The following is a 25,915-nucleotide window of genomic DNA, read 5'->3' as shown; positions in this document are numbered from 1 at the left end:
ACAATGCTCAACATCACATGTCAGTAGGGAATTGCAAATTAAAACAATGGGATACCACTACACACTATTAAAAATTAGAATGGCTGAAATCCAAAATACTGACAACACCAAACGTTGGCGAGGATACGGAACAACAGGAACTCTCGTTCACTGTGGATGGGACTGCAATATGGCGCAGGTATTTACGCTCCTAGGTATTTACCCAAATAAGTTGAAAACTTATGTCTACCCAAAAACTTGCACATGAATGTTTATAGCAGCTTTGTTCATAATTGCCAAAAACTGGAAGCAACCAAGGTGTTCGTCAGTAGGTGAATGGATAAACAAACTGTGGTACATCCATAAAAAAAAAAAAAAAGTATTACTCATGGTGAAAAGAAATGAGCTACCGAGGCACAAAAAGACATAGGGGAACCTTACATGCATATTGCTCAGTGAAAGAAGCCAGTCCCAAAAGGCTACATACTGTATGATCCCAACTATAGGACATTCTGGGGAAGGCAAAATTATAGAGACAGTGAAAAGATCAGAGCTTGTGAGAGGTCAAGGGAAAGCAGGAGAGATGAAGAGGTGGAGGAGGATGGGGCATTTTTAGGGCAGTGAAATAATTCTGTACGATCTGGTAATGGTGGACCTATGACATTTTGATTTGTCAGAACCCTCAGGACTGTTCAACCCAAATAGTGAACCCTAAAGCCAACTATGGACTTAATAATAGACGTATCAAGATTGATGCATCAGTTGTAGCAAATATATCACATGAAGGCAACATGTAAACAGTAGGATTACCAGAGTGCAGAGAGGGAAAGGAGGCATATGCAAACTCTCTAAACACTTTCTGAGCAATTCTTATGTAAACCTAGAACTGCTCTAAAAAATATGAAGGGTATTAAAATTTGAGGAAAAAAAAAAAAGATGCTGGGCCGACGGTCCTGCTGCGGGTTTCTCTTCTTGCCCGTGGCCAGTGGAGTCAGCCCTCAGGTTCACCCTCCACTCTGCAGCCAGGGGCAGTGGCAGCTTCCTCGGCCAACCTGGCCCCTTGGCCCCTTGGCCAGGTGCTCTGAGGATGCAGGGAAGCCCTAGGTGTGGCCTGAGGAGGTGGCAGTCCTCACACCTGGCAGTTTGGAGGTGTTGGGCAGTACAGCACAGCTGTTCCCAAGGGGATGCCTCCACAAAGCCTTTCTCTTGACCCTTCTCTGTTTTCAACAAGTGGCAGTTCTTGGCTGCTGATTCTCTCACACACCCTCTGGAAATATGGCCTCTGCTGTCCTCAGGATATGGCCAAAAAACAGGACGGGAAAGTTCCTTTTAACAGTCTGCTGGTGTCATAGCTTTGTCTTCGTAACTACTTTGGGCAGAATAAGAGTGATAAACCTTGGCTCTAATTCACACACCAGGCTGGGCGCCTTGGCTTGGCCACCCTCCTAGGGTTTGGGGGATGAAATAATGCATGTGGAACTCTTTGACCAGGGCCCAGTACATATTAAGCATTTGATAGATGTTGGCCAAACCATAAAAAAACAAGCCTCTTGCCGTCGAGTCGATTCCGACTCATGGCCACCCAATAGGACAGAGTAGAACTGCCCCCGTAGAGCTGCCAAGGAGCGCCTGGTGGATTCAAACTTCTGACCGTTGGGTTAGCAGCTGTAGCTCTTAACCACTATGCCACCAGGGTTTCCAGATGTTAGCCAATGGGTGGTATTAACCATGGAAAGGAGCGGCTTTTGTTAACCAACTCTTCACACCCCCAGTTGCTGTTCTATACGTTTAATTACCTTTGGGAGGGAAAGAGTAACGACATTGCCTTTCAAAGCTCAAAAAGTTACAGAGGTTTTTGGTTTTGTTTTCTTGCTTTTGTTGTTTTTCATTAGTTATGTTGAGGTATAATCTATACACAACAAAATGTGTGGATCTTAAGTATACACTTCAATGAGTATTGTGTAACCACGCAGGAAATCAAGCTATAGATCAAGGGTCAGCAAACTACAGGCCTGTGGGTAAACCCAGCCCACCACCTGTTTTTATAAATAAAGTTTTATTGGAACCCAGCTACCAAGGCGAAATTCAGTAGTTGGACAGAGACCAGATGGCCCGCAGTGCCCAAACTCTTTTTTCCCTGGCTTTCTGCTAGAAAATGCTTTCTAGACACCTTCACTAGACCATTTCCATGTTTCCGGGGAAGCTCCCACAGAAGTTTTTAATGTTTGCTAATGAACTCAACACCGTCTTCCCTCTGACAGAATTGTTGGTGTTGAACGGTTTGGATCCAGTGGCGGAAGTGGCCATCCGACAACTCAGCGAATCTTCAAAACTGAAACTCAAGTCACCGCGGAAGAAAAGCACTATCATCATCTCGGGGATCTCCAAGGTACAGTGGAGGCAGCTCGGAGAGGCGTTCGCATCTGAGACTGACCTGTGCCCTTCTCCCTCTGTAGACATTAGCCCAAGTGCTTGATCACCATCCAAAAAATTCCGTTTGCAAATGTCTAATGATGTTTCTTGTCCAACAAAGGGGTGATTATGGTGCCGCGTTGATGTAGCCCGTACTCTTTATGAAGGAACTGAAAGGTTCTGTTGGGTGAAGCTTCGGCTGTTGAGAGGCTGACGAGTCATTTGAAGAAAAATTATTGAAACAGAAACTCATGATGTCAGACTCCTCGTGGTACAGAACCTCCGCCCTGATCGCACCCCAATTATGGGAAACTTGCGCTCCCTGCATTACACATCTCCGAAGCATTTAACTTTTTTTTTTGCAGTGAATGTTTTTTAGTTTTGTCATCAGAGAGAAACAAAGATTCCTTTAAATCCACATTCCTTACCCTCTCCTGCTCTATGACATCCGTGAGGGCGGGTGTGAGGCCCACCCAGGTGGCAGCCAGGCACCCCTCTGGGCAAGCTGCCCAGCCACAGACCCTCATTCTTTTTTGATATTTCAGAATGAACAAGTGCAGGGTGAGACGTGCAGGGATGGGTAGGAGGTTTTGATTTGGAATGGGAGGGGGTGAGAAGGAAGAAGAATTTTGAACATGAAAGTGGGTTGGATACTGTAAAACTGCCTTTGGCCAACTGAAGGGCAATAAGAGGGTGGGATGGGAGAGAACACTGAGAGTGAGATATGAGAAGTGCCAAAGGCCAGTCGTCAACATTGCCATTTTGCCTAGGAGTGAGTAGCCAGGACCCTCAGTCCCACTGGGCGCCAGGCCACTGGTGGCTTTGATGATGACTTTCTATGTACATTTCCACTGATGGCCAGCAGGCGGCTGATGGCCCATGGGAACGCCGCGGCCCATTGGTTAGGTTTTCTTTAGGCTCGGATGAGAAGAAGCCCTGGTGGCACAATGTTTAAGCGCTCAGCTGCTACCCGAAAGATTGGTGGTTTGAACCCACCAGCCACTCCATGGGAGAAAATGTCTGGCGATCTGCTCCCATAATGGTTACAGCCCAGGAAACCCAATGGGACAGTTCCACTGTGTCCTACAGGGTTGCTACGAGTTGGAATCGACTCAACAGCATACAACAAGGCAGATGAGGGAGTCCCTAGGTGGTGTAGCTGGTTAACGCGCTTGACTGCAGGTCAAAAGTTGAGAGGTTGGGAGTCCATCCAGAGGCACTTCAGAAGAAAGGCCTGCTGATCAACTTCCCAAAAAATCACCCATTGAAAATCCGATGGAGCCCAGTTCTACTCTGACACACACGGGGTCACCCTGAGTTGGAGTTGAGACAGTGGCAACTGGTTAGGTGGGTGAGAGAAATAAGGACACGGTCCATAACCCTTTCACCTGTATTTTCACCAAGATTTCTATTTAATTTCATTAGGAACTCATGGATCTTAACATTTAATGTATTCAGTCCATTGCAGTTATTATTTTTATTGTTGCCCAGATGGTCCCATCTTGAGTCAGTGGGAACTTCTTCAAGACTGCACTTAAGTCAGAAAAGTGCAATAGTCAATTGTCAGTAAGCAAACTCACCTGTGTAATCCCCTTCTCCTCCCCCGCCATCAGATCAAGAGCAGCATGACCAGCTCCCAAGACCCCTCCTGCCCCCTTTCACTCACTCTCCCATCCTCCAAGGAACCACTGTCCTGATTTCCAACCCCGAAAGTCGGTTCACCAGTTGCCGTCAAGTCAGCTCCAACTCAGAGAGACCCCATGCATGTCAGAGTAGAACTGGGCCCCATGGGATTTTTAATAGCTGATTTTTCAGAAGTAGATTGCCAGGCCTTCCTTCTGAGGCACCTCTGGCTGGACTTGAACCTCCAGTCTTTCAGACAGCAGCTGACCACGTTAACCATTTGCATCACCCAGGGGCTTCTTTGCTGCATTAGCTCCCCTGATATGGAGCCAGGAGCCAGGCGTGCCTTCTAATATTTTGAAATTACAGTCAGAACAGAAGTTCGAACGGCGCTTTGCCAGTGCTTTTACCCCCTCTTCTCCTCCCACATGCCCGCTGTCGTCTTTGCACAACCTGGCTTTCTCGTGGCCTCTGATGATGCGTTTTGCCCGGACAGACCTCCTTATCTCAGGACAACGAAGCTGCCCTGATGCTGGACTATGCAGCCTCCATGGACAGTGGGCGTCAGGAGGAGTCCCTGTCTCATCTGGGGGCCGCTGTTGCCTCCGCCCCGCTTGAGGAAGACCAACCTGCCCAGGCCCCACCTGCCTTCGAGCCCCTGGAGAATGAACTCGAGTCCTGGGACTTGGAGAAGGAGTCTGAGGCCACCGGGTGGGATGGCCATGGCCCGCTGGACCTCGATGGAGATGAGCTGTCAGAGAGCTCCTTGAGCGTCTCAGAGCCAGGCACTGCCAAGAAGCACAAAGGTACCTTCCCTCCGTCCCACCGCTCTCCACACTCGGTAGTGGCTCTGCCTGCACGTTCATTTGCATGCTGAATTTTAGCTCTCGTCATCTGTTATTTTTCCCTTTGTCCTCTACAAACTCTATTCCACCCTCACCCCCCTCCCAAAAAACACCCTGTGCTGAGTGTTGGAGCCGGTTTAGAGCCTTGGGGTTTAGACTTGTCAGCCCTTGGGGGGCGGGCATATTCAGAATCGCTCCTGAGCATGAGAGCCTGGTCTTCTCTCTGCCTTTGGGGATCTTGTGTTCCTGCCTGATGTGGTTAGGTGCCATCGAGTCGATTTCAACCTGATAGCAACCCCATGTAACAGAACTGCAGTATAGGATTTTCTAGGCTGTAATCTTTATGGGAGCAGATAAGCAGATCCCTTGGAGCCACTGGGTGGTTTTGAACTGCCAACCTCTCAGGAGCCAAGTGCTTAACTGTTGCTCCACCAGGTGTTCCTGCCTGGAGGCGCCCTTTCCTCTCAGTGCCCATTCCCACCCAGAGCTATGCAAGGCTTTTAGAGGGGGCCATCCCATACAGGAGTCCCTGGGTGGTGCAAATGATGAACACACTTGGCTGCTAACCAAAAGGTTGCAGGTTTGAATCCGCCCAGAGGCACCTCAGAAGGAAGGCCTGGCGATCTGCTTCTCCAAAATCAACCATCGAAAACCCTGTGGAGCACAGTTTTACTCTGACACACATGGGGTCACTGTGAGTTGGAGTCACAGTGACAGTTGGTTAACTGGTTCATCGCATACGGTGGGCAAAGTTGAGAGGGACTGGGTTTCCCTCGGCTGCGGTGGTCGCTACCTCTATCATTGGTGCCTCTGGGATGTCTCCTTCCAATAAAAACAAAGCAAAACCTGACCCCTTGATCCTGGGAGGATCTGCAGAGGGATAAGCTAGCTAATCCCTAGCATAGCTGATTGATGACCTTAATATATGTTACTCATGAGAAGATCATTTCTTTAGAATACCTGCTTGCTTCCCATAAGCACTATATCAGTGCGTTAGAATTGTCCATTTCTCAGAGGTGAGCAGCTTTACCTGGATAGTGCCTTAGACGTAACATTAAAAAAAAAAAAAAATTAGCTTAAATATATTTGCTGAGGGAAAATCATCTAGTGGTTGGGATCTGTTCTAGATTTGAGACCTGGCTCCGGAGCCCTGGTGGCGCAGGGGTTGAGAGCTCAGTTGCTAACCAAAAGGTCGGTAGTTTGAATCCACCAGCTACTCCTTGGAAACCCTGTGGGGCAGTTCTGCTCCGTCCTGTGGGACCAGTGTAACTCAGAATCAACTCAGTGGTGTCCTCATCCATAAAGTGTCCACCTCCTTTGCCCACGTCCCCACCCAGCGCCACCAGCCCAGACAGAGCAGGCACCGAAACTCAGTGTTAACCCCTCGCTGCTCAGCCTCCTACTTGGGGCCCCAGGGCTCCACTGCCTTCCAACAGGAAATTACTCCCTGAGAATTTACCCGCCAGGGGATCTCAAGCACTGGAAGTACGGGCCTCAGGCACCCCGAGTTAGGGGGTATCAGGTACCCCGAGTTAAGGAGTCTCAGGTACCGCGAGTTAAGGGATCTCAGGTTCACAAGTTAGGAGATATTATGTACTGTGAGTTAGGGGACCTCAGGTACCCCGAATTAGGGGATCTCAGGTACCACAAGTTAGGGAACCTCAGGTGCCCCGAGTTAGGGGATCTCAGGTACCCCGAGTTAGAGGATTTCAAGTACCCCGAGTTAGGGGATCTCAAGCACCCCGAGCTAGGGGATCTCAGGTACCATGAGTTAGGGGGTCTCAGGTACCATGAATTAGGGGGTCTCAGGTACCCTGAGTTAGAGGATCTCAAGTGCCCCGAACTAGGGGATCTCAGGTACCATGAGTTAGGGGATCTCAGGTACCCGAGTTAGGGGGTCTCGGGTACCTGAGTTAGGGGTCTCAGACACCTGAATTAGGGAATCTCAGGTATTGCAAGTTAGGGAATCTCAGGCACCCCGAGTTGTAGAGTCTCATGTACCCTGAGTTGGGGGGGTCTCAGATACCCCAAGTTAGGAGGGTCTCAGACACCTGAATTAGGGAATCCCAGTTATCCCAAATTAGCGGTCTCTGGCACCCTAGTTAGGAGGTGGCCTCGGGCACCCTGAGTTGGGGGAGTCTCAGGCCCCCAAACTAGGGGATCTCAGGTACCATGAGTTAGGGGTCACACGCACCAAGAGTTAGGGAGCCCTGGTTAGATTTTTTCTGCTGCTTCTCTTCTCCTTTGCTTCTGCTGCAGCGGGGCAGTTGTGTCCCCCCGTCTGGCAATGTTGGAGACAGTTCTGGTTGTCACAGTTGGGGTAGGGGTGTGCTGGCATGGAGTGAGTGGAGGCCAGAGACGCAGCTCAGCATCCTGCAGTTCACAGGACAGCCCCTACCGTAGAGAACAGTCAGCCCCAAGTGCCACAGTGCCCAGCGACCACTGTATGCTGCTTTCTCCCGTACCCACCCCCTTGCCTAAGTTAGAAGAGGAAGGAGGGGCAGTTCCAGGCTGTGGCTTCTAGACCATGTGATGAAGAACTAACCCTCGTGCCTCTGCTTGCCCACCCCCTGGTGTCTGTGAGAGTGGGGGCTTTGTCCCAGGGATCCAAGTCTGGGTGACTGCAGTGGCTTGGGAAGCTGGAACCTGGCCCACCAACCTCTATGGCAGTCTCACCTGCTTCTGTAAAGACATGGGCCCAGGGTGCGTAAACAGTGGCCAGGGTGCAGTGGCCGCACACACACATACCTCTGTCATTTGGGGCCAGAGAAGCTGAAGGGAGGGGCGGGACTGAGGAAGGCAGGTGAGCGCTGGGCAAGGTAGAAACATAGAAAGCTTCCTTTCTGCCTACCCCTCCTTTCACCTGATGGTCCATTTCCTTTCTCCTCACAGAATCTCAGCCTCCCCACCCAGCCCCCTCTGGTCATTCACAAAACACCAGTGACTTCGGTCACTTCTCCTCCCTCCCTCCTTTTCCTTCCCAGAGCTCTTTCCGTTGGGGTTCCCCCGCTGCTTATGGCTGTGCCTTTCCCTTCACTGGCAAGGTGGGAGGGTCCCTGGATAGTGCAAACGGTTTATGCTCGGCTACTAACCAAAAGGGTGGCAGTTTGAACTTACCCAGAGGAGCTGCAGAAGAAAGGCCTGGCAATCCGGTTTTGTAAAGATACAGCCAAAAAAAAAAAAAATCTGTGGAGCTCGGTTCAGTTCTACTCTGTAACACATGGGGTCACCGTGAGTTGGAATTGACTCAATGGCAGTGGCTTTGGTTTGGGGGTATTTGGGGCCAGGTGGGTGAACACCCCCTCAAAAACCGTACCTTGGGCTGGCCTGGTGTCAGGCAGGTGTGCCCAGGACCACCTCTGGCATGAGCTGCAAGATCCCTCTCTCCTCCAGAGCCAGGGCATTTGAGAATTCAGCCTTTCACTCTCACCAGTACTGTGGCACAGACCCGAGATCTTTGAAAAGGACATATTTGGCAGTGTTTTAAAATGGCTTTCTCATTCCAGTGCTTTCTGAGCGATTTGTGCTCAGCATGTGATGCTGATAGGATCTGGGACAATTCTGTGTCCTGGGCATTAAACCGTTTTCATTTTCCAACCCAAAACTTTGCAAAACGGGTGCTCGAGGGGGCAGCTTGGTGGAGTTTTTCTCTTACTTTTAAGCTAATGATAATTTTTGGGTGTAAGAACTACCGGTATATATATCTTCTGTGATAACAAGGAATTTGTTCTCAATTCCCAAGAGCGCTTGTATGTTTAAAATGCTCCTGGGAGTTTGCCGGTTGTCAGTGCACGTGTTTTAGTAACACAGCTAATAACTCGAAATTTATTCCCAAAATTTAGGTGTATCTTCAGCTTAAAAAGTATTGACGGAGGTTTTGGAAAAAGAAAAAATTAAAAAATGCTGCCAAATGTCCTGCCTGGTAACTTCATGTGTCTAGATAATGTGAATGATTTAAACTCTTTACTGTTTTTCATTCTTATTTTGCTCTTGCATACTTTTCTTTTTACCTCTTATTTTCTGATTTCATCTCACGCTCATTCCCTTTGTTAACTTAAGAGGATCGCTATGCCAACCAGAATTAATTGCCTGCACAGTAAGTTATTTTTGCCTTCTATCTATATATTCTTTTTCATTTTTTTTTTTTCATGAGCATCTACACAGCCAAAGATGCACCATTTCAACAACTTCTACTTGTGTGATTCACTGCCATGGCTTACATTCTTCAGTGCTATCATTCTCACTCTCCTTTTCTAAAATATTCCACCACCACTATCGTAAACTCACTGGCCCTTAGTCTTCTCCTCTAACCTTTTGAGTTGCCATTGTCAATTTGATCTCACCGAGATAATTCCTTAAAAGAGCCTCATGCTCAAAGCAGATGTACTTTATTAAGATGCACTACTTTTTGGTCCAAAGAAGACTTCAGGGACTAGTTTTGGTTTTAGGTTTAAAGATTATCATAGGGCAATATATTTTTAAATAACAATGTAGCCTTACTATGAGAGAAGCCTATGTTATATAATGGAGAGGGATGTCCATCTGTCCTCAGTACAAGAAGCTTATGTCCCCATGGAAGCCTGATAAGTCACATCAAATTAGGCGAAGCACACACAGGCCCTTGCGGGGGGAGGGGGTGCACCGATGACTTCAGGAAGATTTACACAATAACATGTACAACACCATCTGGTTTCTGACATTGACTTTGAACAATGAAATTTGACAAAACAGCAGACCTGTCTGAGAGGACCACACACTGGTAGTGAATGACGATGGGATTTGTCTGGAATAAAAACAGAAAATAACCCTGTCCCTGAGTGGTGTAAATGGTTAACGCACTTGGCTGCTAACCAAAAGGTTAGAAGTTCTAGTCTACCCAGAGGTACCTCGGAAGAAAGGCCCTGGCCACCTACTTCCCAAAAATCAGCCATTGAAAACTCTATAGAGCACAGCTCTACTCTGACATGCACAGGGTTGCCATGAGTCAGAATCAACTCGACGGCAACTAGTCGTGGTAACGTGATACATCCCACACTTGTCTTTCAGTTTGTTGTACTGTGCTGGCTTGCAATATTTCAAATATCAGCAGAGTCACCCATGGTAGACAGGTTTCAGCAGAGCTTCCAGAAGAAGACAGACTAGGAAGAAAGGCCTGGCACTCCTGAAAAATCAACCATTGAAAACCCTCTGAATCACAGCTGTACTCTGACGCTCATGGGGTTGCTTTGCATCAGAATCAACTCGACAGCGTTAAAAAATATTTAAATATTAAAAAAAAAAAAAGAAGGCTCTCCAGTGCTGTGCATGGAAGCAAGCCTAGGGCAGCTGGAGGAGGGCCTGTCGCTAACACAAGTCAGTCTTTAGACTGTGGGACCAACCTTGGTCAGTAGTAGAGTTAAAACCAACTGTATTATGCATACCTTCCTATCCTACCGATTCTATATAGGATTGGAAATCCTTGGTATTTTATCTTAATATGGCAAGAATTTTTATTTTAGGCATTGAGATTGAAATTTCCATGAACTGTGTTAAAGCAGTTCCCCACAAACGTGCAGATTCTCTTTTTGAAGTATTTTGACCATAGCCACCCTTTGCCTGTCTCCTGTTGCTGCTTCCCGTTTAGCCAGTTGGCCTCGAGTCAATTCCAACTCAGGGTGACCCCACGTGTGTCAGAAAAGCTCCATAGGTTTTTCAATGGCTGATCTTTCAGAAGTAGATGGCCAGCCCTTTCTTCCAAGGCACCTTTGGGTGGATTTGAACCTCCCACTTTTCTGTTAGCGAAGCCTGTCATGTTTGCACTGCCTAGGGTCTCCTGACCTGACCTAGGCTAGTGGTTTTCAAATGCTAATATCCAGGCCTCTCCCCAGACCAGTGAAATCAGATTCTCCAGGGGTGGAGGCTGGGCATCTGCAGATTAAAGAGAGGTCTGTTGGGTGATCCCCCCACCCTGGGGGTTTCAGGGCTGAGAATGTGGCACTGCTGCTTGCCCCACCCCTGATTCTTTGAGGGGGTGTCCCAGGGCTCTCAGGACACAACAGAAAGTCCCAGCAGGGGTTTCTCAACCCTGTCTTAAGTCAAATACAAATTCATATGGAACTGCAATGTCCTGCCCTCCCCCCTCACCCACTCCTTCTCACACATTGGACTCTGGCTCCACCCCCCGACTGAATTTCAGGGCACAGGTACATATGCAATAGCCTGTGGAGACTGACCTCCCAGAGGGCACCTGTTACCACCAGGTGTTCCTAAGTCCCAGGCCTCCGGTTGATGGGGGTGGGTTGGTGTGCTCTCCTCCGCTGGCTTCCATCCCCCTGCAGAGATTGGGGTGGGGGAGGTATTAGAGCGATCCGGGTTTATCTCACAGATCCTCTCGGACCTCCCTTCCTCTCCAGCACCCTGACCGTGAGCACCCCGACCGTGAGCACCCCGACAGTCACACACCCTCCCGGACTCCAAGGGTGACCTAAAGCAGGAACAACTCCTGGGACCCCGTCTTAGTCATCTAGTGCTGCTAGAACAGAAATACCACAAGTGGATGGCTTTTACAAAGAAAAGTTTATTCTCTCACAGTCTAGGAGGCTAGAAGTCCAAATTCAGGGCGTCAGCTCCAGTGGAAGGCGTTCTCTCTCTGTCGGCTCTGGAGGAATGTCTTTGTCCTGGACTAGGAGCTGGACATGCTCTGCTCCTGGCACTGCTTTCTTGGTGGTATGAGGTCCCCAACTCTCTGCTTTCTTCCCTTTCCTTCTATCTCCTGAGAGATAAAGGGTGGTGCAGGCCACACCCCAGGGAAACTCCCTTTACACTGAAACAGGGAGGTGACCAGAGTATAAGGGTGGTATTACAATCCCACCCTAATCCTCTTAGCATAAAATTACAATCACAGAATAGAGGACAACCACAGAATACTGGGAATCATGGTCTAACCAAGTTAATACGCACATTTTTGGGGGGGACATAATTCAATCCATGACACCCCCAAACTTGAGGTAACCTGGCTAGGCTCCTAGCCACCACAGCTGGGGGTTCCTGTCCTGAGAGCCCCCCTTGTCTGCTGTCACGGTGCACAGAGGCACTTTCCTCAGTGATGACATTTGAGATGTGGCGTAATTAGCCACAGCGCACATGCAGCTGCCCCACCTGCTAAACCTGAAAGTCGAGTCCTGGTGGTGGTGGTTGCTCTGGCCGTTCTAACACACCCTAACTGGGGACTTTCCATTTTATGGAAAAGGTGAGTGGCTCAGGGAGCTGATATCTCACACTCAGCAGATTCGTGTTAACCAGTTGCCGAGAGTCGATTCTGACTCACAGTGACCCGTGTGTGTCAGTGGCTTCTCTTTTGGAAGCAGATCACGAGGACTTTCTCCAAGGTGCCTCTGGGTACATTTGAACTTCCACCTGTTTGCACCACCCAAAGACTCCTATACAAGAGTCAAATCATTTGCACAATTATGCTTACCCTTTCTTTTCACGCTCTCCCCAGAAACCCTTACAGCCCCTGCACACGGGCCCCCAACTTTAGGTAACCATTAAAAATGTCCTAATGATTCTGCATAATAGGCTGTTTGATTATAACGAAAGAGACCAAAAAACCAAACCCGATTCTGACGCATAGCCGCCCTATAGGACAGAGTAGAACTGCCCCATAGGGTTTTCAAGGAGTGGCCGGTAGATTCAAACTGCTGACCTTTTGGTTAGCAGCCGTACCTCTTAATCACTGTGCCACCAGGGTTCCAACTAAACAGAAAATGAGAACTCTTTTTTTCTGGCTGCCTTGACCAGATTAAACTTCACCCAATTCTTGGAACAATTCACTTCTCCTTTCTCCTGCCTAATCCGCTTGAAGTAAATAGGATGAGGAAGTTCGTTCTCAAAGTCAGGTCTAATATGTGGCCTCTTAAAGTAATTCGTGCATGCTTCTCTTTTCCCACAATGAGTGTTGATTACACAAAGATTCATAGACAGGTCTGGGTTAGGCTTCTCTCACTGCCTCAGATGCCGTGGTCTTTGGCATCAAAGAGCAGATTCATATCCTTTATCCTCTCCATTGACAGAAGAAAGCTTGGATGAATATCCGTGTGTCATGGCTGTTAAAATATTTGTGGGATATGTCTATCCTAAGGAAGAATAAATTACCAAATTAATTATAAAACTCCCATTCACATGATCAGACCTATTTTCTTGCAAAGTCATTAACACTTTCATGCCAGGGGTAATGAATTTCACAGGCTAGCTTCAGCTGTTTACTCCCTCACCTTGGCTGGGCCTGGGTTAACAGAATATTAATTCAGGATTTTCGGTCAACTTGAAAAAAGAGTTGGCTGGTTAGTGGGCCCTTGGTGTTCAAGGGTTAAGCGCTGGGCTGCTAACTGAAAGGTTGGAGGTCCAAGTTCACCCAGAGGCACCTCAGAAGAAAGGCCTGGTGATCTACTTCCAAAAAATCAGCCACTAAAAACCCTATGGAGCACAGTTCTACTCGTGCTCTCGCCGTAAGTCAGAATGAACTTGACGGCAACTGGCTTGGTTTGTTCCCCTGCCTCTGCGTTAGTTTACACTTGATCTTTAAGGAATTGTTGTTGAAATTACTGCTTCTGCTTTTTTTTTTTTTTCTATTTCATATTCCAGTGTCTGACATCACATACAGATAGGTTGAACCATACAAAACTGAGGTTTTATAGGTCGAACGTGGTCAAATAACAGCCATCTCATATGACTCAGCCTAACATGAATACAAAAGGATCTGGAGTTATAAAAAATGTTACTCCCCCAGAACCAAATATTATTTAACTCTCCCAAGAAACTGAATACCATTGTTCTCAGGGCACTTCATTTGGTTTCACTCACATGACCAGCTTTGCCATTTATCCCCTTCCCAAAGAAGGGAAACCCTGGTGGTGCAGTGATTAAGTGCTATGGCTGCTAACCAAAAGCTCGGCGGTTCGAATCTGCCAGGCGCTCCTTAGAAGCTATGGGGGTGGTTCTACTCTGGCCCGTACGGTGGCTATGAGTCGCAATTGACTCAACGACAATGGGTTTTTTGGTTGAATGAAGGGGAGTGGGTGATGCAGAGGGGATCCAGGTGGCCTGAGCAGCCTGGTTTGACTGGGTGGTATCAGTCCCTGCCCTGGGAATGGATACCGACGCAGTCGTGTAGTCAAGTCTTACCTTCTTTCATAATCTTCTCACTTGTAGACTGCTCTAGTTCTTGGAACGGGCTCCATTCCTGTGGCTTTGCTTGTGTCAAAAGTGATAGCACACTCAAGTAAGAAACTGGAGATGACCAGACTTTCTTAGAGTCATTCAAGCTTCCTTTTAAAAGTAGGACTAGTCATCCCAGCGTTGCTTCCACCGCCTGCCTGACGAGTCCACTGTGCTTTTACTCTTTCAGGTGGAATTTTACGGAAGGGTGCAAAGCTGTTCTTCCGCCGGCGGCAGCAACAGAAAGACCCGGGCATGAGCCAGTCCCACAATGACCTCATATTTCTGCAGCAGCCGGAGGGGGCCAGGAGGAAGGGGATGATCCTCAGCAGGATCCTGAACAAGAAGCTGCTGTCCAGACCCAGAAGCAAGAATGCAATGAACGGTGCCCCTGTGGACCCCTGTGCATAGGGCTGGCGGTTGGCAGCCTCCTTCCCGTGAACCCGTATTAATACCCTCACCGGGACAAAGCATACGTGCCAGTGAGCTGTCACGTGGCCCTGCTTTGTCTAGCTTAGTGGTTTCCAACAATTTGTTCTTTTAAAGGGGGAAAAAATTATACATATATGTATATAATTTTTTGTAAGAAGTCTCCAGCCAGGAGGCTTCCCCCAGAGAGGACTGACAAAACCTCATTTGCTACCAGATGTCACATGAGACCCAAAAGCCCCATAGCTGGGGCTGTGCACCAATCTAAGCATTGAGGTTAAATATTAGAAGGAGATTTTTACATTGTGAGCTACATGACATGCTCTTCTGGACTGTGGGGGTGACAGGTTTGGGGGACTCAACTTTAAACTCTACACCCTGAGTGGAGTCCACAACTGGACCTTGTTCTAAAGACAAGGTACACCTCTTCTGTGCTGTCGCTGTAAGCAGAATGGATGGGTCACCTCTGATTATTGGCTGCTCAGGATAAAAAGTGCAGCTGGCCCTGAGTACAGGGAGGTGAGACATAGGCAGAAGTATTGGTAAATAGAGAAATTCTAATAACAATGGAAATGCTATGATAAATGTAGGAAGACACTTGCCTTTGATATTAGCCATAGTACTTGAAAAATTATGCAACTACTAAAATATCCTATGCATATTATGCGGAACACTTTTTTGCAAGTTTACTTTGAGCCTACTTGCACATGGAAGATATATATAAATCCTTACGTGGTTTTTATATTTTTCTCAATCGTGTCAAGAGCTCTAATAACAACGGAGCCATGAACACATGGATTTTTGTCTTCTCTGGCATACTGGCTAAGCAAGAGTGCCGGCAAGCCCGTCAGAACGAAGTTAGAAGCAATAAGCGACAGCTTTAACCACACATACGTGGTTTTTCTTTAGCCTAAGGTTGATTTGCCAAACATTGCCAATAGCCAGAACAAGTACTTTTATGGTCACAGAGGAAATTGTTTTGTGTCTCAGGTGTTTCTAAGTTTTATAACAAATGAGCCTAACTTCATCCGATTCCTTCTGTGACTCGTCAGAATTCCACTTTGAACAGGGCTCGACTCATTCTGGGGTACCTTTGTTTGATTTCCAGTGGAAAAAAAATGATAAACTCGGCACACACTTTTAATATTCCAGTGTACCTCTCAAAACCTTTCTTCCTTAGTATGACTTTCTCCTTAGGCTCGTTCACTGTGTTCACATAAGTCCACTTATTTTTGCATGTGTCATCTCCCATGGACATGCCTGTTAAAGAGCAGTTGTCATCGGGGTGAAATGTTTTCACAGTTTAATTAGATTCATTTTCCTCCAATAAGATTCCAAAGGCTGTTAGGGAAACAGATGTGAGGTTGCGTGACTGCCATGTTAGCTGCTTGCTAGTCGTTAAACATGTGTTTCAGGGCCAATCAAGGCATTGATGAACAAAAATCATTATAAAAAAGAACAGAATTATGGGATTTTTTCTTTTCTTGTGTGTGGGAGAGATCAGAAAACTAAGAATCGAACTTTTAATGCGCACTTCCAAATTCTTAGGTGCTCTGGGAATTACCACAGACTTTCAAAGGACTTTTTCATCATGCGTTGTTTCCAAAGGTTCTGTCCCGATTTTAATCATTGTGAATTAGCACCTGGAGTTCAAAAAAAAAAAAAAAAAAAAATTAATACCAAGTTAGTCTCCAGAGGTTAGTAATGACTCCTAGCCTTTTTAGAACGGTTGGTCACTTTAATGTTTGATTTTACTTGAAGTCTCAGAGCTGTTGTCTGGTGGGTAGAACCTGCAACATCCAAGGATTGATTCTAAGAACGTCAAACATTGATTAGAAGTTTTCAGTACAGCTTCGGATCTTTTTGTTGGCTTTTGAAATTCAGATGGATTCAGTTTTTTCAAGGGTGAAGATATCAGAGTTTTAAATTGAGCTTTCTTGCTCTCAAAAAAAAAAAAAGTTTTCAACCATTCCCAGTCGCTATCAGCCCCAGGAGCGTTCTGTTCACTGTTCAACCTTCCTCAAAGGCTCTGCTTCCTCAGTTTCCTCATGACTTACAACTCCGTCAGGGTCCTCGAACGTGTTAGCTGGGCTGCATCTATCCCGTGTGTGTGAAGCAAGTGAATCAAAGATGAGACAGGTGGAGAGTGCTTTTCAGGAGCTTCGTGGTCCTAGGTGTCCCTTTGGAACACAGAGACCACCTGGGCATTTTGGAAAGAGCCAGGAGCCCATTCTCTAGACGCGCGCTGTCTCCATCTAGTGGCTGCGGTTATGTAGAACACTGATACATCAGGGGTTTACCTGGGAAATTAAAACAAGCAGGTAGACGGGTGCATGCGTTAGGGAAGCGTCAGGGTCGTGCCAAGTCAGCGCCATGAGAACATGGGCTCCGTTGATACTGTGAATGTTTCTTTTCTAAGCTGTTATCCAGGTTTGTTTTTTTAATATGTAGGGTATTTATGTTAAAGTAAATGTCATTGAAGTTAAGCATGGATTAAGACTATGTACCAAATGTGCAAAACACTAACTTGTGAAACGCCTTTATTCCTTTATCTTTTCTACAAACTTTAGTGGCTTGAGGGCTTTTTTTTTTTTGGCTTGATGAGATTTTTGCAGAATGGTTTTCTAAAAGCCATCCTTCATGAACACTTAACGTGTATCTGTGTCTCGGGAAAAAGGCGCCTGCATTCTTGTGGCGAATGGAACGGACTTTTAAGTATGTGTGTGTGTGCTTTAATGTAGCAGTAACAAAAGTAGCAATTTCATTGTTTCAGTTGAATACCTGCTGTGAGGAAAAGCGTTTAGAGGAGCACTTTATTAAAATCAAGTTGAAGTTCAACACCAGCCCGTGATTCCTCTGTGACTTGGCCAGTCGCTGTCAACCGGTTACAGATTAGGTGCTTGCCTCGTTTTTTGATTGGGTTTTACTGGCCTGCCTAGAGAAGGGTTCTGGATTTTCTCCTTGAGCAGAAAGGGAAAGGTGAATTGACATTGCTGCCAACAAATGCGGGTGTCTTCTCAGTCATAATCTCCAGGCCCTCGGTCCTGAGACCTCAGAGTATAAGTTGGTGGACGTTGGGACTCAGAACACCTATCTCTACCGGATAGGAACCTGAGCTCAGTGCCAGTGTAGACCCAGACACCAGACCCTCTCTTCACTGCCCAAAACCTGCCTGATGTGATTACCAAAGCAACTGGCTCGGTGACAAGGACACAGTCAAGTCCTGCAAAGTAAACTCAGGTGACCTTTGGGTAAATTTCTTAGCATCCCTGTTTTATGTGTGAGGAGGCATTAGAAGTCCAGCAAAGTGCCCAGTTTGCTCAGCTACCAACTGGTCAGTCATGCACCATTTATATTTTAGCTTTGTAATTTTTTTTCCTCGATGTTACGTCAACCTTATGTTAAAAAAAAAAAAGGTTTTCTAGATATGTGGCGGCTTGATGATCCAGTTTGGTGATAAATTTGCATTACAAATGATTGTATTCCTGGGTAGCACTTTAAAGTTAGGGTCCTGCACCAAACCAGTGCAGTTCAGTTGTGGACGGGTCCACTTGGAGACAGTGTGGCTGGAGCATGAACGGTCTTTTAAGGAAATAAACATGCACATGAAAGCACCAAGCACTGAGCTGTCTTTGCCCTGAGTCCTGTGCTGCTTTGGAAGCCCTGCGGTCTTCTCCCAGCGTCTCTGAATTACTGGCTTTATTTTACAGAATGCCTCCAAGGTCACTGTGTGTGACCACCCATCGCAGTCAGCTGTGTGAAAGGAGAGATGAGCCACTGCTCATTTTTACTTCTTCTTTGCTTAGCACTTGGCAAACGACTTCTCTCCTAGCATTCTTCTTAGAAGACTTATAAGCCCGTTTGGCATCATGTTTGCCTGGGTCCCTGGGTGCTGCAGATGGTTTGTACAGACGCCCTCCGTATCCACGGGTTCCACATCCGCGGATTCAACTAACCCTGGATCGAAAATATTCAAGGAAAAAAAAAGTTCCAAAAAGCAAAACTGGAATTTGTGGCATGCGAGCACCACACTGAAGCCAGACGAACCAAGTCCTGTGTAGGCACACCCTGCTATGGCCTTCCCCACTCACAGATCCTCAGTCTTTCTCCAGCACTCCTCCTTTGAGTATTGTTCGCCTCGCGCCTTGTCATTATTCCCTAAACAATACAGTAGCACAGCTATTTACATAGCATTTACGTTGTGTTGGGTATTATGAGTAATTTAGAGATGATTTAAAGTCTACGGGAGGATGCGCGTAGGTTGTATGCAAATACCACCTCATTTTATATAAGGGACTTGAGCATCCTTGGATTTTGATATCCGAGGTGGGGGGTCCTGGAACCAATTCCCCACAGGTCCTGAGGGACAAATGTACTTGGCTACCAACCAAAAAGTTGGTGGCAAAAGCCCACCCAGCTGCACCACGAAAGAAAGGCCCAGTGATCTGCTTCTGTAAAGATGACAGCCAAGAGAACCCTATGGAGCAGCTCTGCTCTAACACACAGGGTCCACATGAGTTGGAATCGACTGAAAGGCAACAGTTTTTGCCTGGGGCTGAAAGCATTTTGTATAGAAGGTCAATGTTTCCAGGGACTTTGGGTCACCATGAATTGTGGGTGCTGCAAGTCAGGGTCTGCCTTAGCCTGGGTTCCTCAGGTGGTGAAGCCTGGAACAAGGGTGGCACGTGGGTGGCACACTTGGGGAGGGATGCCAGGGCACTGAGTGGGTGCAATGGAAATAAAATGGGAGGGGGGCCCAGCACGAGGCTGGTGTTCAGACTGGCTACCTACGAGGGGCTGCCATGGGACCCTGTGGGACCCACAGGGACCTTCTGGGTAGCGCTGTCCACTTGGGGATAGAGGGGTGGCCCAGGTGTCAAATGCCTGCCCAGTGGGTGGCCCATGGTGAGTGCACAGTGAGCCCCTGCAAGGGGTTAGAGGAGTAGAGGGGCCACCACAGCACGGGTGGGCATGGTGTCTGCACCCTCATGAGGGGCTCACTGCAGTGACTGGGCTCGGAGCACAGCAGAGCCTGAGGGGGTGCACAAAGGTGTCCTATACAAACCCCTTCAGGTGTCTTGTCTCTTCCAGCCATGTTTTCTTGTTTCTCCTGCCTCCACCTCCCCTCCCCCGACCTCCCACCCCATGGTGCCCAAGCGTCAGAGGACAAGGATTAGAGACATGGTCACTGAGGAAATAACCAGACAGTCCCAGTACCTCTCCTGCGTTAGTTTCCTGGGGCTGCCCTAATAAAGTCCCACACACTGGGTGGCTTAGAACAACAGAGATTTATTCTCTCCCAGTTCTGGAGCCTGGGAGTCTGAACTCAGGGTGTCAGCAGGGCCACGCTCTCTCCGAAGGGTCATGGGGAAGATCCTTCCTTGCCTCTTCCAGCTCCTGGCGATCTTTAACATGTGCCTGCACTACTCCAATTCCTGCCTCCGTCTCACATGCCCATCATCTCTGTCTCTTCTCTTTTACAAGGTCACCAGTCATTGGATGAGGGCCCACCCTCCTCCAGCAAGACCTTGTGTTAACTGATAGCATCTTTAAAGACCCTATTTCCAAACAAGTACTGGGGATCAGGACTTCAACGTTCTTTTTGGGGGACAATTCAACCCACAACACCGTCTTAGCCCCCACACCCCCACCCTTCCTCCCAGCTGTCCTGACTCCTGTTAGGTGCAGGGTGTGGGGTGCACCTCCCCTTCCACTGTGAACTGGTCACTCGGGAGCTGAGACGTCAGAGGAAGAGCCCCCTGTGGAGAGAGCCTCAGACATTGGAAGGATGACTTTCCAGCTAGGATTCCAGAATCTCCGCTCTTGTGACTGGATATTACATGGTGGCGTGGAGATACATCTCGTTTGGAATCAGGTGTCTAGGGACTGGGTTGGTTGCACTGTTGCCTCACCTGTGTGACTGTGGATCTACTCTGAGCCCGCACTCTGGAGGAGACTGGTGAGTTCTGGAAGGCCACATGTGCCCCTCTGCACCTACTTTCCCCACCTGCTCTCCTGCAGGTCACCTCCAGGTGAACACTGTGCCCTTGACAATCCAGTCTACACTGGCCAAATCAATCCACCTCGGCCACCAGCGGGCATTCTGGAATGTTCACTCCTGGGCCCCAGCACACCTCTGACTCACTGCTCTAATAATCTAGGGAAACTCAAGCTCTGCCTTCTCCATGAAGTGGCTTCAGCCACTGAGGATGACCCAGGGCACCTCCAAGGGCATCGACTGTGACCCGTCACTAGGTCTTTGCACCCTGAATCACTCACCAGCTGCTCTTGCTCCCTGGTTAGAATGCAAAGTCCCGTCTCCCCCCGTCCCCGGGCTGAGTACAGAGCCCACCCTGTGGGGCAACACTGAGTGTCAGCTGATAATCCTTCCGTGAGCACACACAGAAACCTTGTTCCCCCTATCCCACCCCATGTGCCAAAGATCCAGTGTTGGCGGACGGAACAGGACCTGGGAGGGGATGTCTGTGAGAACATACTGATCTTGGCTTCAGTCACCTCCTGACAATGCAGGGTGCTGTGTGCATATGCCAATCAATAAGTTCTAAAAAAAGAAAGTGCAGGTTGCTCATGGAGGGCTAGGTACTGACGGTGGGGTAGGGTCTACCTTAGCTGCACTGGTCAGTCTAGGGCGCTCGGGGAACTAGGGGAGCATTTGGTCTAAGACCCGAATGATGAAGACATGGTCATGGAAAACCTGGTAGTGCTCAACACGTGCAGAAGACCCGAGAAACTGTTTGAGGAACAGAAAGAAGGTTGGGGGGAGGTGGGGGATGCCATGGCTGGGCAGCATATGAGCAAGGCCGAGGTGAGAATGGACAGGTGGTGCCATCTCACATCTCAAAGGCCATGGTTCAGACTCAGTGCATCTGGGAAGCCGTTGTACTCTCAGGAAGGGGGAGGAGTGACCCCCTAGCAGTGAAACACTCATCATGCTCTCTTCACCTGCAGAGCGCTCCCACCTATGTATGTACCATCATGTGTCACAGTCTTCCCTTTCGATGGGTATCTAGTTGATGATTAACCTTCTACAAGAGTCCCTGGGTGGCACAAATCATAAAGTGCTAGGCTGCTAACGGAAAGGTTGGTGGTTTGGGTCCACCCAGAGGCACCTTGAAAGACCTGGTGATCCACTTCTAAAAAATCAGCCACTGAAAACCCTGTGGAACACGGGTCTCCTCTGACACACATAGGGTCTCAGTGAGTTGAAGCTGACCCACAAGCACCTAGGGAAAAAAAAGCCAAACGAAGCTTATACACGAGCCATTTCATACAGGTGTCTAAAGGATGAAGTCCTGCCTGTGCAATTTCAATTCTCCTACCAGCAAAGGATGAGAGCTTGTTTCCCTACAGCCTCCTCAAATAACGCGATTAAACTTTTTGATCTTCGTTAATTCGACAAAAATGATGTGTAATGTTTTCGCTTATTACAGTATAATTGAATAGCTTTCCATAAGCTTAAGAGCCAGTGTGGTTTCTTTCCTGCGAACCGTTCATTGACTCTGCTCCTTTTTCTATTGGTTCCTAAGAGCTTTACGTATGTGAGGGTATCACTGAGCCCTGTGTGGTATCAATTCCATATTCTCTCTCCTTAGCTTATCATCTCCCTTTTCACCTAGCAGTTTTTGCTAGGCAGAAATGAACAAGGCAGTTCGCTTCTCTGAATCCCAGATGCCAGGAGTAGGCTGAAAGCTCTCTAGGGACCCTCCTACGGCCAGCAGTTTGTGACTGCATGTCCATTCGAGGGACGGGGTCTAGAGGGCCACCAGCAGGGCTGGGGACGTGGGCAGGGCGCAGTAACACAGGTGTGGATTTCAGGAGCCCACTCCGCAGGGACTCCAACCCCACTCTTCACTCACCAGCAAGGAGCTGGGCCTCGCCAGGCCTCGGGGGACTGGATGCTTGGCGTTGCGGAAGTGTTTGTGTGTTTTAAATGGGCTGGGGACACGGCGCTCCGGCAGCCACCCACCGGACACTCATGACCCGCAGGAAATCCCAGACCCGCTCTGGAGAAAAATCCGACCCCCGCTTCCACCCACCACTTTAAAAAAGGCATTAAGGCTCCACGCAGCCACCAGAAGACGGGTGAGGGAGGCCGTGCGAGCTGCCGCCGCCGGGGGACGCGGGGTCGGGGACAAGCCACGCGGGTGGGAGCCGCGCGCAGCCCCCCGACGCCCCCAGCGACCAGAATCCGACCCGCGACACCCAGCGGACCCGGGGAGGCCCGCCGCCCACGCCCCCGTCAAAGGGGCCCGTGTTCCGTCCACTCCGCCCGCTCCCTAGCTCGCGCCCCCGTCCACACCGCCCACTCCCGGGTCCACGCCGCCCTGTTCCCAGGCCCGCTCCCGCGCGCCGTCCACGCCGCCTGCTCCCAAGTTCTCTGCCCCGGCCGCCCGCGAACTACAACTCCCACAATGCTCCACCGCCGCCCCCTGGCTTCCGGTGCTGCGCAGTTTCCGGAGCGGATCGCAACCCGGAGTCAGGATCCGACCCCGCTCTGTACATTCCACAGGCAGGTAAAGCCCCGGGCCGCGTCCCGCACCGCCCGCCCCGGCGTGCGCCGCCCCAGGCCCCGGCCCCCGCCCGCGCCCCGCTGTCCCGCGCGCCCGGTCCCCGGCTCGCCCGCCCGCGGCCCGCCCGCCCCGGTCCAGCCGCCATGCCGACTGTTCTTTGTTACATTCGCCGGCTCGGCCCGGTGGCGATCGGAGTCAAAACCCGGCTGGATTCCGCGGAGCCGCTCCGGGATCGCCCTGCGCGCCCGCCGCGCCGCCGCCGCCGGGTCCCCCGCGGGCGCTCCGGGCCGGCCGCACAGGGCGGCCGCCGTCCGGGACTCAGCCCGGCCCAGCCCGGCCCAGGCCCCACCGGCCCGCCAGCCCGCCCAGTGCGGGACTCAGGGGCTGCGGGGCTGCGGGCCGGGAGGCACGGGCGGGGGGCTCCCGGCGACCCTGGCCCGCCGCGCCCGTGCGGCCGCCTCCCCCGGGCGGGCACCTGGGTCGCCGACGGTCCTTCCCGATGTCACTTTTCCCTCCCTGCCCTCGGGGACAGCCCAGGTGTGGACTCGGGGGAGGGTCCCTGCACCCCTCACCCACCGCCCCCCGCCCTAAGTGTAGCAGGTCCCCAGACACCCCCAAGAAAACCTGCGTTTCATGTTTCCAAACCTTACAGTGACTCAGGGCAGGTGGTGAGAACGATGGACAGGTGACGTGTGCCCGCCCCCGGGGTGGGTGGCCGCACAGGTGAGGCTGGCCCCGCCCCGCGCCAGCAGGGGGTCGTCAGCCACGTGCGGGAGGAGGGCGAGGTGTTGGGGTGAGGTCAGTTTTGAGGCGACAAATGAAAAGTCATTGTGCATATAGCGACCCACCTGATGGTTATGGTTGTTATTTATTTACCTTTATTACAATCTTAATATAGTGGGCGAGTGTTGGTCACAAATGCGCAGAAACTGCGCCCCCTCCCCCCGGGCCACCAAGAGTGGGTTAAAACGGTAAAAAGCAGCGTGCGGTCGGGGTCATGTGGACCGGTGTAGGTACTCAAACCTGCCAAGACGCGTTTCTGAACCCACTGAAAATCCCAGACTTACCAGTTTGAAGATAAATTTTAACGCGGAAAAATAAAAAGTAACAGCTTTTCTGATAAATCCTAAAAGGCAGTGGTGGAGAACTCACTCTGAAGCGCCTGCACTGACTGTAAAAACTTCATTTTTAAAAGCGTGAGCCCCTCCCCCCACACACACATTTTGTTTCAAACCTGGACAATTTCACATTCTCCACATTTTCAGAGCTCCACTCTGCTTCCTTGGATTTACTTGACAGAGCTGGTTTACGTGAATGACTAAGAGACAGCAGACCCTGGGTAATCTTTAAACTTAAACAAAAAATATCCTGTGCAGTCATCTTAACACCGAACAGTAGTTTAACTTAACTAGTAAAAAAAAAAAGGTTTGCCTTGAGCAATTGGCTCTTTTAAGAACTATCTGTATGGGAACAAATTGACAAAAAGCAACAGCAAAGATTAGATAGGAACCTTAGGGGGCAGCGAGTTCATGCTGCTGAGGGAGGAACAACTCAGAAAAGGAGGGTGAGGTTGGTTGTACAACCCAAAGAATGTCATCAGTGTCGCTGAATCGCACATGTAGAAACTGTTGAATTGGTGTGCGCCTTGCTGTGTTATGTTCTCAACGAGAGCAAAATACATTTAGGGGAAAAAAGAGCAGAATAATAGTTTGAATCTTGAAAGGGAAACATTTTTCTAAATTTTCCCCTTTATAGAGTTTGCTTTTTTTTCCCCTTTTGCTGATATCTGTGATTCATATTTTTTGTAAGAAAGTTACAGCCAGTAACATCGTAATACGTTCAATTTCAGAAGCAGGAGAAATGGTTATTTCTCTGGAAGACAAATAAGTAAAATCAGCCCCAACTACAAGGCTGATAGATTTTTCTTTCACTGATTGTCTTTGAGGTGGAGTCTGTTCACTGGGCATGCGCCACTCATGGGTCATTCTTTCTATGTCATCTGTGCAGAAGGCCAGGAAAAAGAATATTCCTTCTATGTCGGAAATTTAAGGGAACTGGTCCTTATACATGTGTTTTCAGAGGCTGAGATTGTGAGCAGTAACCTAATGCTTTCGCAGCCTCTGTTTCTTATTTGCGAAGTGTAGGTGACATCTGTCCAACTCACCTCAAAGGGTTCCTGTGCACACTCATTTATTCAGCCACACATTCATTCATTATTTGCTGAACACCTACCATGTGCCAGGCGCTGTCGAGAACAAGACTGAAAGGCCCTGCTTGGTGGGCATAAGTATAACTACAAGGTGACAGACTAGGAAGAAAGGCCTGGCAACCTACTTCTGAAAATTAACCAATGAAAACCCTATGGTCATAACAGAGCATTGTCCTATCAAGAGCTGAAAGATGAGCTCCCTAGGCTGAAAGGTGCTCAAAATACACAATAGCTGTAACAGTGGACTCAAGAGGGCAAAGACCATGAAGCTGGTACAGGACCGGGCAGCATTTCATTCTGATGTACATGGGGTCCCCACAAATCGGAGCCGACTCGATGCTAACGAACAACATTATTAATGGGATCTCAAGTCTTTCTCTAGCTTTTGTATAAAATGCCAAGGAGCCCAAAGCACCTAAGCATTCATCTCGGATCAAAGTATACTTCTAGAGCTAGACAGCACTTGGTGGGAATGAGCAGTGGGTGACTGGAGGTGCAGCTGATGGATGTGGACGGCAGGGGCAGCCAGGGGCCCTATTACCTTTGAGATGTCACAGTGCCCCTGTGGATGGGAAAAACCTTTGCACCAGGCCAAGGTCCTCACCTTCCCTCTGCACTCCCTCCCTCCCTGCCTGAGAGAGGGCCCCCTCCTCACTGTCCAGGAGGCCATGACCTCTCAACCATCCCAAATC

General features: G+C 49.2%; 2 protein-coding genes across 5 annotated transcripts in view; both read left to right on the top strand.

Moving 5' to 3' along the window:
* The window catches only part of C2CD2 (C2 calcium dependent domain containing 2), a 78,570-nt gene extending 62,382 nt beyond the window's left edge, over nucleotides 1-16,188 (top strand). The window contains exons 12-14 of the mRNA XM_003418979.4: nucleotides 2,241-2,368; nucleotides 4,511-4,820; nucleotides 14,245-16,188. Coding sequence (XP_003419027.1) covers nucleotides 2,241-2,368; nucleotides 4,511-4,820; nucleotides 14,245-14,465 — 659 coding nt within the window. The 3' untranslated portion in view covers nucleotides 14,466-16,188. The remainder of the gene's footprint in view (nucleotides 1-2,240; nucleotides 2,369-4,510; nucleotides 4,821-14,244) is intronic.
* A 6,751-nt stretch (nucleotides 16,189-22,939) lies between these two features.
* The window catches only part of PRDM15 (PR/SET domain 15), a 124,226-nt gene continuing 121,250 nt past the window's right edge, over nucleotides 22,940-25,915 (top strand). For 3 of the 4 annotated variants that reach the window (XM_064279488.1, XM_064279487.1, XM_064279485.1), the window contains exon 1: nucleotides 22,940-23,017. The gene's annotated coding sequence lies outside the window, so the exon portion shown is untranslated. The remainder of the gene's footprint in view (nucleotides 23,018-25,915) is intronic. The other variant, XM_064279486.1, reaches the window with a different exon arrangement.

Source organism: Loxodonta africana, chromosome 2 (assembly GCF_030014295.1).
Source record: "Loxodonta africana isolate mLoxAfr1 chromosome 2, mLoxAfr1.hap2, whole genome shotgun sequence".
NCBI classification, from domain to species: Eukaryota; Metazoa; Chordata; class Mammalia; order Proboscidea; family Elephantidae; genus Loxodonta; species Loxodonta africana.
This window is presented reverse-complemented; position numbering and strand designations above follow the sequence as displayed.